Genomic DNA, 11,878 nt, shown 5'->3' with positions numbered 1-11,878 from the left:
AATCCTAAGCCAAAAGAACAAAGCTGGAGGCATCATGCTACCTGACTTCAAACAATACTACAAGGCTACAGTAACCAAAACAGCATGGTAACGGTACCAAAACAGAGATATAGACCAATGGAACAGAACAGAGTCCTCCGAAATAATACCACACATCTACAGCCACCTGAACTTTGACAAACCTGACAAAAACAAGAAATGGGGAAAGGATTCCCTATTTAATAAATGGTGCTGGGAAAATTGGCTAGCCATAAGTAGAAAGCTGAAACTGGATCCTTTCCTTTATATGAAAATTAATTCAAGATGGATTAGAGACTTAAATGTTAGACCTAGAACCATAAAAACCCTAGAAGAAAACCTAGGCAATACCATTCAGGACATAGGCATGGGCAAGGACTTCATGTCTAAAACACCAAAAGCAACGGCAACAAAAGCCAAAATTGACAAATGGGATCTAATTAAACTAAAGAGCTTCTGCACAGCAAAAGAAACTACCGTCAGAGTGAACAGGCAACCTACAGAATGAGAGAAAATTTTTGCAATCTACTCATCTGACAAAGGGCTAATATCCAGAACCTATAAAGAACTCAGTCAAATTTACAAGAAACAAACAACCCCATCAAAAAGTGGGCAAAGGACGCACACCGGAAGACGGAGGTCCTCCTTCCTTGCCTAACGCAGCCATGGCTCGTGGTCCCAAGAAGCATCTGAAGCGGGTAGCAGCTCCAAAGCATTGGATGCTGGATAAATTGACCGGTGTGTTTGCTCCTCGTCCATCCACCGGTCCCCACAAGTTGAGAGAGTGTCTCCCCCTCATCATTTTCCTAAGGAACAGACTTAAGTATGCCCTGACAGGAGATGAAGTAAAGAAGATTTGCATGCAGCGGTTCATTAAGATCGATGGCAAGGTCCGAACTGATATAACCTACCCTGCTGGATTCATGGATGTCATCAGCATTGACAAGACGGGAGAGAATTTCCGTCTGATCTATGACACCAAGGGTCGCTTTGCTGTACATCGTATTTCACCTGAGGAGGCCAAGTACAAGTTATGCAAAGTGAGAAAGATCTTTGTGGGCACAAAAGGAATCCCTCATCTGGTGACTCATGATGCCCGCACCATCCGCTACCCCGATCCTCATCAAGGTGAATGATACCATTCAGATTGATTTGGAGACTGGCAAGATTACTGATTTCATCAAGTTCGACACTGGTAACCTGTGTATGGTGACTGGAGGTGCTAACCTGGGAAGAATTGGTGTGATCACCAACAGAGAGAGGCATCCTGGATCTTTTGACGTGGTTCACGTGAAAGATGCCAATGGCAACAGCTTTGCCACTCGACTTTCCAACATTTTTGTTATTGGCAAGGGCAACAAACCATGGATTTCTCTTCCCCGAGGAAAGGGTATCCGCCTCACCATTGCTGAAGAGAGAGACAAAAGACTGGCGGCCAAACAGAGCCGTGGGTGAAATGGGCCCTTGGGTGCCATGTCAGACCTTTGTACATAATTAAAAATATTGTGGCAGGAAAAAAAAAAAAGTGGGCAAAGGATATGAACAGACACTTCTCAAAAGAAGACATTCATACAGCCAACAGATACATGAAAAAATGCTCATCATCACTCCCCATCAGAGAAATGCAAATCAAAACCACAATGAGATACCATCTCACACCAGTTAGAATGGCAATCATTAAAAAATCAGAAAACAACAGGTGCTGGAGAGGATGTGGAGAAATAGGAACACTTTTACACTGTTGCTGGGACTGTAAACTAGTTCAACCATTGTGGAAAGCAGTGTGGCGATTCCTCAAGGATCTAGAACTAGAAATACCATTTGACCCAGCCATCCCATTACTGGGTATATATCCATAGGATTATAAATCATGCTGCTATAAAGACACATGCACATGTATGTTTATTGCAGCACTATCCACAATAGCAAAGACTTGGAATCAACCCAAATGTCCATCAGTGACAGACTGAATTAAGAAAATGTGGCACATATACACCATGGAATACTGTGCAGCCATAAAAAAGGAAGAATTCATGTCCTTTGTGGGGACATGGATGCAGCTGGAAACCATCATTCTCAGCAAACTATCACAAGAATAGAAAACCAAACACCGCATGTTCTCACTCATAGGTGGGAATTGAACAATGAGATCACTTGGACACAGGAAGGGGAACATCACACACCGGGGCCTATTGTGGGGAGGGGGGAGGGGGGAGGGGGGAAGGATAGCATTAGGAGATATGCCTAATATAAATGATGAGTTAATGGGTGCAGCACACCAACATGCCACATGTATACATATGTAACAAACCTGCATGTTGTGCATATGTACCCTAGAACTTAAAGTATAATTGAAAAAAAAAAAAAAGAAAAAAGAAATGAGCCATGAAAAGACATGTAAGAAACTGAAGCGTATATTACTATAGAAAGGAACCAATTTGAAATGGCTGCATCCCACATGATTCCAACAATACGGCCTTCTGGAAAAGGCAAAACTCTAGAGACAGCAAACAGATCAGTGGTTGCCAGGGGTTAGTGGGGAGGGAAGGATTAACAGCACAGAGGGCTGTTAGGGCAGTGAAAATACCCTGTATACCATAGTGGTGGATGCATGTTGTTATATTAATATATTTGTCCAGGCCAGGTGTGGTGTCTCACTCCCGTAATCCCAACACTTTGGGAGGCTGAGGTGGGCAGATCACCTGAGGTCAGAAGTTTCAGACCAGCCTGGCCAATATGGCAAAACCCCATTTCTACTAAAAGTACAAAAATTAGCCAGGCATAGTGGCACATGCCTATAATCCCAGTTACTCAAGGGGCTGAGGCAGGAGAATGGCTTGAACCCGGGAGGTGGAGGTTGCAGTGAGTCAAGATCGCAACACTGCACTCTAGTCTGGGTGACAGAGTGAGTGAGACTCTATCCGAAGCCACAGAATGTACAAGACTGAAGCCTAAAGTAAATTATGGACTTTGGGTGATAAAGATGTGTCTGTATACATTCATCAGTTGTAACCAATGTACCACTCTCGTGGGAGATGTTGATAGGGAGGGAGGAGGGTATGCATGTGTTGGGGCAGCTGATACATGGCAAGTGTCTATATTTCCTCTCAATTTTGCTATGAACCTAAAACTTCAATACCCTTTTCAGCCCCCGAGAAAGTAAAAAACAAAACAAAATCATAAAAATTCTCAGCAAATCAAGAATAGATGGGAACATCTTCAACCTGATGAAGGGCATCCATGAGAAAAAAATGCAATGGATATCATCATATTTAGTGAAATATTGACTACTTTGTCCCTAAGATTAGGACCAAGGCAAAGATGTTTACTCTTACCACTTCTATTCAGCATTATACTGGACTAGAGTTCTGGCCAGTGAAATAAGGCAAGAAATAAAAAAGCATAAAGATTAGAAAGGAAGAAATAAAACTCTTTAGAGATGACATGATTATGTAGAAGATCCTAAGGAATCCTAAAAATAGATTATTAAAATACAGTGACTACACCTAAGTGGATCTGGCAAGGTCACAAGATACAATGTCAATGTACAAAAATCAATTGTATTTTTATATACAAGCAAGGAACAATTTTGAAAATAAAATTTTAAAAAATCACAAAAATGTCAAATGCTATTGATATGAAATACTTAGGAATTTAACTGACTACACATTAAGACCTCTACTCTGAAAATGGCAAAAGCACTCATGTGAAACAGAAGGCCATTATACACAATGCTGTGTACTCACAGTGGAATACTATCTAGCTATAAAAAGCAACCAACTACATGCAACATGGATTACTCTAAAAAATACTATGCTAAATGCAAGAAGCTTTATACAAAGGACTAAATACTGAATGACTCCATTTTTAAGTTGCATTCTGAAAACAGGCAAAACTAATTTATGGTGAAAAAAAATAACTGGTTGTTCTGGGGCTTGAGGTATGGGGTGGGGATGACTTGGAAGTGGCGTGAAGGAACTATCTAGGGTGATGGGGACTTTTTATTTTTCCTGCTCCTTGTAGATCAAGACTAACTCAGGCAATGTGCTTGGGGCTGTCCATCTGAATCTTTTTTTGAGATAGTGTTGGCTGTGTTGCCCAGGCAGGAGTGCAGCAGCGTGATCTTGGCTCACTCCAACCTCCGCCCCATGGGCTCAAGCAGTTCTGTTGTCTCAGCCTCCCCAGTAGCTGGGATTACAGGCGCCCACCACCACACCCAGCTAATTTTTGTATTTTTAGTAGAGACCGCACCTGGCCCATTCTGAATCTTGACAGCCACTTGGGTTAGGTAAGTATATGCATTTGTCAAAACTTACCTGGCTGGGTGTGGTGGCTCACGCCTGTAATCCCAACACTTGGGGAGGTCAAGGTGGTCAGATCACGTGAGGTCAGGAGTTCAAGACCAGCCTGGCCAACATGGTGAAGCCCCATCTCTACTAAAAATACAAAAAGTAGCCTGGTGTGGTGGCAGGCACCTGTAATCCCAGCTACTTGGGCGGCTGAGGCAGGAGAATCGCTTGAACCCAGGAGGTGGAAGTTACAGTGAGCCGAGACTGAGCCACTGCACTCCAGCCTGGGCGACAGAGCGACAGTCTCAGTCTCAAAAACAAAAACAAAGGCCAGACATGGTGGCTCATGCCTGTAATCCCAGCACTTCGGGAGGCTGAGGTAGGTGGATCACCTGAGGTCAGGAGTTCGAGACCAGCCTCGGTAACCCGTCTGTATTAAAAATACAAAAAACTTAGCTGGGCGTGGTGGTGGGTGCCTGTAATCCCAGCTAATTGGGAAGCTGAGACAGGAGAATCACTTGAACCCAGGAGGCGGAGGTTGCAATGAGCTGGGATTGTGCCACTGCACTGCAGCCTGGGTGATAGAGTAAGACTGTCTCAAAAACAAAAACACAAAAACAAGCTTACCAAATGGCACACTTAAAATTTGTGCAGTTTCAGTATATAAACATTTTTACCTTAAAAGACCAGAAAACAAAATGTTAAATTATTACAAGTAGCTTTTCAGTAATTTAAAATAGTTCTAAAGACACCCAGGAAATTGTCTGTTCAGCTGTTATAACTGACAATTATTTAACTCTTAAATATGTGCCCCATACTGTGCTAAATATTCCACATGGCAGTCTCCTTTAATCAACAGCCCTATGAAGGTAGGTATACCATCATTAACCCCGTTTTACAGATGAGCAAAGTAAGGCTCAGTAAGGGTAACTTGTCCAACATCATTCAGTACTCACCATCTCAAAACTTTGTGTAGGATTTGGATTTCTTCTCAAACTTGCTAGGAATCAATACAATGCAAACTGTACCTGCATGATAAGGATGACAGATTTTTGGCTGTACTCTTACTTCTTGGTAGTGCTTTGTATGCTGCAGCTTTTCTTTTCCCGGAATTTTAAATCAGTTTCAAATGAAAGCCAGAGCGTACCAACAGTTTTCAGGAAGACTCACTCTTCATTGGGCATCCTTTTTAGGCCAATGGATTTTCAAACATTTCTTCATATAAAATAGTATGTAAAATACCTTTGTAAAACACCAAAGCAAAGGGTTGAGAAACCTGAAGCCCCCACCTGTTCAGCTTATCCTACCCTTCCAACTCACCTCTGCATAATCTGTCCTGTGTGATAAATACCCATCACTTCTATTGCTTAGCTACTTCACAAAAAAGATGGGACATTCTGCAGGGGATGTATGTTCAAATCTATATACACTCAGACAGTCACTGACATCTTATAAAACAATGCTTACTTATACTTACATGATGTGTTTTTATACTTTTTGTGATAACCAAATGGATTTAGTGGCTATTAGTTCAAGATCCATTATTTGAAAAACACTGCTATAGGGTATGTACGGTCTATACGCCCTGAACTAGTCTTTATTGGCAGCACCAATCAAAAAATGGAGAACCTGTTAAGAATATACACTCAAGAACCAGGGGCTTAGTCAACTTAGAAAAGATCATGTGGAGAACACTTCAGGACTCCTAATAAAGTCTTCTTAGGTTTAGAATATAAATATTTCAATTCTTGAGAAAATAAAAATCTCATGTAAGCCTTTCTAATAAAAATAGGCTAGAAGGTTGGTGGTTATTTTTAACTTATCTGGGAAACAGAAGGATGAGGTAGCAGCCAGATATTTCCTTAATTTAAGCCTATGCAGCTTTGAGTTACAAGCTGCATTCTAGGCTTAAATTTTCTTTGAAGGAGTAATCAAGCTTTCTTACCCAAAGCAGGGAAAGGGAGGTCACAAATGAAGAGCTTGAGGTAGCTTTGAGATTCTAGAAGCTGCTGTGGGACCGGGGGAAATGAAAACCCGATGAACTAGGCAGGCCCACCACCAACTGCCATGTTCATACTGCCCTCTGAACAAGCTGAAAAGGCTCACCATGCTCTCAAACTGCTATGCTCCAATTCAGCTTTAACTGGGCTACTTCATACTAGTACTTTGTGTCAGTTTCAACCCCACAGGACAGGCCTATAGCCCAGGCTCAGCATGAGGGACTGCAAGTACCTCAAAAGCAAAGTAACATGCACATCATAAATGAAGACTAGAATGACTTTTATCTTTGGTTTCAGAGTGGTGATGGTGACAAAAATCAATTACAGACAGAAATCCTGAAATGTAAATTGTTTTTAATATATTTAAGAGCACACAGCAGTCTTGATTTATAAAAAAATAAATATATAACATGACAAATTTATTGATGATCCTGGAGCTCTGAGGTCAAACTCTTTAATGATCAATGAAAACATAAAACATACATGATCTGTTATACACACAGGAGCATATTCCAGTTGTAAAAAGCAAATTCCTTGAAGGCTCAGAACAAACAAAAATCAGTCTTTATGGCGGAAAGCACATCCAAAGCTAGGCAATGAAGTTCAGCTCGGGCCACGTCAACCTTTCACCAGCCAGCCTATAACCTATGGAGCCAGGACAGGAAAACGCGATCCTTCAGCTCACGACACCACCCAGGCTTCTAGACAACTGCAGAATGAACGAGTCCCTCAGAGGCTCCCCAGCCCCTGCTGCCATCATAAAGCACAGGAGAGATTGTTTTGTCCTTAGCGGCTCTGTCCTAAATTTGAGAGCAGGAAACTGAGAAGGTTATACTCATTAAATATTGTCATTGTAACACTGAATGGAAATCATGATCCTTGCCCATGGGCACTGAGCTGAGAGAGAGAGGAACCTCACATGAGGCTTTCCTAGAGACCAGGATTGGGTGAGTGGGCGTGCACTTCTCAAGTGGGCAAGGAAGGAGTGCTTTTCTCCAGCTGACATGCTCTCAGGGGTGAAGAAGTTTGGCTTAAAATACTAGATGGCGCCGCATAAACTGGGGATTTAGGAACTGAGTTTTTAGCTCTGTGACACACAACATAAAAAACAAAAATCCAGTCTCATTAGCTAAATTCTGATTAAAACCTGAAATGTTTTTATGGAGTTGCCAACAGGCTGGAATGTATCTGATACAGTTTAATCTGCTTTTCTTTGGCTGTCTTCCAACTAGATTTACGAACAGTTCTGACACTCTCAATCCTATTTTCCAAACCACTTTCTTCCTGTGATTCTTAAGTTGGCTAGTTCTCCTTCCTCAGAAAAATTACCCCTAACAATCTTCCTAATAGTGAGGGTGTACTTCCGAATAGAAGAGTCCTTCGGCTGAAATGGCATCTCCAAGGCCTACAGTTCGAATGGGGTCTTTACACACCAACACTGGTGTGAAGTGGAAGGATATTCCCTCTCTGTGCCATTCTACTACTGGCTTGTTTGGGTTTAATACAATCCTGGAGCCTGCCTCCGAATGGGAAGTCATGAACTCTTGGGGTGCCCTCAGAGACACTCGGCTGGTGTCTATGGTTTCTGTGGCGCAGGCCTGTGTCCCAGCCACACGAGCTCCTGCAGCCACGGCTGCCAGCTGGTTGGCCCAGTGTCCATCCACAGTTGCCAGGATGTGGTAGACCAGCGTGTGGAAATGGATCCTAGTGAGATCTGAGGCTCTGCTTTTACTCCTCCCGTGTTCTTTCAAGATCCAGAAGAGGATGTCACTGACCATGCCCACATCAGGAACACCGTTCCACGAAGAGAGAGAAGAGTGAGGTCCAGATGCCGACTGGGTGAGAAATAACAGCTCCTGTTCATTCAGCCCAAGAGAAGTCACCGCAGGAAAGACCTGCTAACAAAAACAATGACAGGTCTCTTTCTGATGGAGATAACCTGGCTCCTAAGATGTCCCATGACATAGCCAGTGACTAAATGAAAATGAAATAGAAATGGCTTTTTTTTTTTTTTTTTTTTTTTTTTTTGAGACAGTCTCGCTCTGTCGCCCGGGCTGGAATGCAGTGGCCGGATCTCAGCTCACTGCAAGCTCCGCCTCCCGGGTTCACGCCATTCTCCTGCCTCAGCCTCCCAAGTAGCTGGGACTACAGGCGCCCGCCACCTCGCCCGGCTAGTTTTTTGTATTTTTAGTAGAGGTGGGGTTTCACCGTGTTAGCCAGGATGGTCTCGATCTCCTGACCTCGTGATCCACCCATCTCGGCCTCCCAAAGTGCTGGGATTACAGGCTTGAGCCACCGCGCCCGGCCGGCTCATTTTTTTTTAAAGGTGAGAAGAAAAACCCGAACAAAAGCTATACTGAGAAACACCAAGAGTGAGCCCAACTGTAAACTATGGACTTTGGGTGCTGATGATGTGCCTGTGTAGGCTCACTAGTTATAATAAATGTGCCACTTTGGTGCAGGCTGCTGGTAGTGGGGGAGGCTGTGTGTGTGAGGGGACTGGGAGTATATGGCAACTCTCTTGGATTCTGCTGTATTTTGCTGTGCACCTAATGATTACCGTAAAAAAAAAAAATGAAGTCTATTAAAAACAAAAACAAAAAAAAGAACGACAGCCCTCCATATCCGTGGGTTCAACCAACCTCAAATGGAAAACAGAGTATTCGAGGATGTGGAACCTGCAGATAGGGAGGGCCAACTTGTCTAATCCAGAGATTCCACGGGGCCAACTGCAGGATGTAAACATCTGCAGATTCTGGTATCTGGGAAGGGTTCTGGAATACACCCCCCACCCCCTGGCCCACACATTGCTGATGACGAGGGATGACTGTATACTGAAATACCATTTTTTCATCTGTCAGACTGATATAAATGCAAATTTTAACATTCTGGTAGCAAGGATATGAGGGAACAAGCATTTGTAAATAATGCCAGTGGGAAGTAAACTGGTATAATTCTCATGGAAGGCAAGTTGGCAATCTCAGAATTACAAATGCTTTCTTATGCTCCAATCCAGCTGTTCTTCTTCTGAAAATTTCTCATACATATGGACTTGCTCACACACAAAATAAAATCATGTATAAAGTTGTTCACTGCAGCACTGTGTGTAACAGCAAAGGGCAATAAATAACCAGTATGTCCATCAAGAAGGTTCAGGTTAAGTAAACGGAGGTACATCTACACATTCATTTTAACCATGTGGCTGTGAAAAGACAGAGAATACTCTCCATGTTAGTGATGCAGGAAGAGCTACAAGATATATTTAGTGAAAAAAAGAGCAAAGTAAAGAACAGTGTATTCGGTAGGCTATGCTATCTTTTTGGGGAAAAGGGGATGGAAAAAGAAAATCAGGATGTATTTCTGTATTTTCTTATACTTGTACAAAAGAACTCTAGAAATAAACTGATGAAGGTTACAAGTAGGGAACGGGAAGAAGTAGGAGGGAGACTTCATTGTGTATCTTTTCATAGTTTTGGGGTATTTTTCAACCAAATGAATATATTACCAATTAAGAGAGATAACTTGAGTTCAAGAAGCCAGTGAGTGCAAGGCTGGCATGCTAACCCAGGTCTCCAAAGCTTGTGTTCTGAAGCCTCACCTGCTCGGATTTATACTAATCACTGCTGCTGCCCAGAGGCAGGCGCCGAACACCCAGATGCCTGAGGAAGGAGGGAGGTTCCCCCAAAGTTTCTTTGCTTTGAGCTTCTTGAAGTTCAACTGAAAACAGCTGAGCTGGGCTTTCAGTTTTCTCCACTCACTTCCAACTTTCCCATTCCAGAGGAGAAATATGATCGACAAATCTGTCAGTTACGTAACTTGAACCTAGTAGGAGACACTACCGTTTCAGAACATTCCTGGATCCTTATTTGGATCTCCATGGACTTGATTCTGAGTGACACAAACCTACATGTCAGTGAGCCAGTCCCTGAGCCCAAACAGATGGTCCCACTGCACAAAAAAGCTTCTCTGCAAGGCTCGATGAGGATCAGGGCCAAACGATGGTCCCATGTGGTTACCTGATGCACAATGCTGCTCATGAGCTCCCTGTTGGTCATACTGGCCAGCTCTAGGTGAACCGGAATACCAGTGGGGATGTCAGAAATGGAGGTTACAACCTGCAAAGAGAAGAAGATAAGCACTGCCATTAGAAATAGAAGGAAGTCAAGAAAGGGGGAAAAAGATCAGATCCTGAGAGGCGGTTCCTCCTGTTAATGGCCTTCTTTGCATGCTCACGAGAGCTACAAGCAATGTGGGTCCCCCACCGCCTCTGTGGACAATGGACACTTTTCCCACCAGGGAAGACTAGGCTGTGCAGAGCCTTCAGGGATACAGAATCAGACATGACAAAGAAATGTCCCTGTATATTCATGTGGCCAGCCTATTCCTGGGACCTAAATGGAGCAGTTCACTTCGACTGCTGTATGAATCTGTAGGAGTTGCAGCATAGCTGATGTGAAGTGAGATGATAACAAATAACACAAAGGACACAAACTACAAACTGTGTAGCTTGCAACCACGGTCGGTTTAGCACAGGATGCAGAGGCTCAGGCAAGAAGATGTTCTGACCTGTCCTACTCAAGCTGCTGCCCACGTCTGTAGGGATACAGTGAGGTGCCTCCCTGCAGCAGGAGGCAAGCTCCACAGCCAGCTGCCAAGATTATGTCCCTGGGAGGCCAGGACCTAAGACAAGGCAGCAGATGCCAAGAGAGGCTGGAACCTGAAGAAAACCACCAGCTGAGATCTGTGAAATTCTGTAACAGTGCCATTACCTCCAACAGTCTCTTCCTCTGGAGCTCCTTGCTTTGTCCCTCCATCATGTGCAATCCAGAGAGGACCACCAGGTCTGGCTGAAACTCCTCCAGGCTAGACACAAACACCTCCAGCATATTCATGGCCCCGTTGGAGAGGTCGTGAGAGAAGATGAATCGGTTGGCATGGGGAGCTTTTAACTGGCCCCACTCCTCCCCTGGAAAAACCCAGTCAACACAATGGGAAGAAAAGGAAGAGGCTTTAGGTCTCCTAGCTGTGGGGGCACTTTCAGCCACCTCACAGGCTTGGAGCCTTGGCTCCAAGCAGGCTGGTTTCTGGCTGAGGAGACCCTGGCAACAATGGTCTAAGGTCAGCATGGCACTGCAAGAAACAAACCAAAAACATAAACCCAAACCCAACCAAGAAACAGAAACACAGTATGGGTGTTATATGCCTTTTTCAGGGTAATTAGCTCCACGAGTCCCAGGAGAGCCCTACCGTCCACTGAGCTCTCAAACACAGGAGAGTACAGAACAGCAGCATGACTTCCAAATACCAGCATACAGTGCGCAGAACGCACGCCCTGCAGACAGTACAGGCTGTCATTGTTTAAAGCACATTTTTCCTCACAGCATTGCCCTGAGCATCTTTCATTCAGTTGGAACTGAAGCAGGCTGAATTCCTTCCCAACAGCCAAGCTCACTGCATCTTCTCTTCCCCGCTGCCCATCAGTGGTTTCTGGGCACCTGATCCAAAGGGTCAGACTATCTGGCTGCTCCAGTTGCTTCTATGTGAGTTGCTTTGGAGAAATGACTGTTTAAG

General features: G+C 43.9%; 1 protein-coding gene and 1 pseudogene across 8 annotated transcripts in view; one reads left to right on the top strand and one right to left on the bottom strand.

Annotated features, from left to right (window-relative positions):
* Positions 1-643: 643 nt before the first annotated feature.
* On the top strand, positions 644-1,515 carry LOC115897691 (annotated as a pseudogene). The gene has a single exon (XR_004057466.1). The product of XR_004057466.1 is annotated as a 40S ribosomal protein S4, X isoform-like (transcript).
* Positions 1,516-6,641: 5,126 nt separating this feature from the next.
* ADPGK (ADP dependent glucokinase) overlaps positions 6,642-11,878 on the bottom strand; it is a 54,441-nt gene continuing 49,204 nt past the window's right edge. For 6 of the 7 annotated variants that reach the window (XM_010378000.2, XM_030930646.1, XM_030930642.1 and 3 more), the window contains 3 exons: positions 11,077-11,273; positions 10,324-10,422; positions 6,642-8,205 (listed from right to left, as the gene is read on the bottom strand). In XM_010378000.2, coding sequence (XP_010376302.1) covers positions 7,651-8,205; positions 10,324-10,422; positions 11,077-11,273 — 851 coding nt within the window. In that variant the 3' untranslated portion in view covers positions 6,642-7,650. The remainder of the gene's footprint in view (positions 8,206-10,323; positions 10,423-11,076; positions 11,274-11,878) is intronic. The other variant, XM_010378001.2, reaches the window with a different exon arrangement.

This window comes from Rhinopithecus roxellana, chromosome 5 (assembly GCF_007565055.1).
Source record: "Rhinopithecus roxellana isolate Shanxi Qingling chromosome 5, ASM756505v1, whole genome shotgun sequence".
Lineage (NCBI taxonomy): Eukaryota > Metazoa > Chordata > Mammalia > Primates > Cercopithecidae > Rhinopithecus > Rhinopithecus roxellana.
The sequence above is the reverse complement of the archived record's forward strand: the minus strand, read 5'-3'. Positions and strand labels throughout refer to the sequence as shown.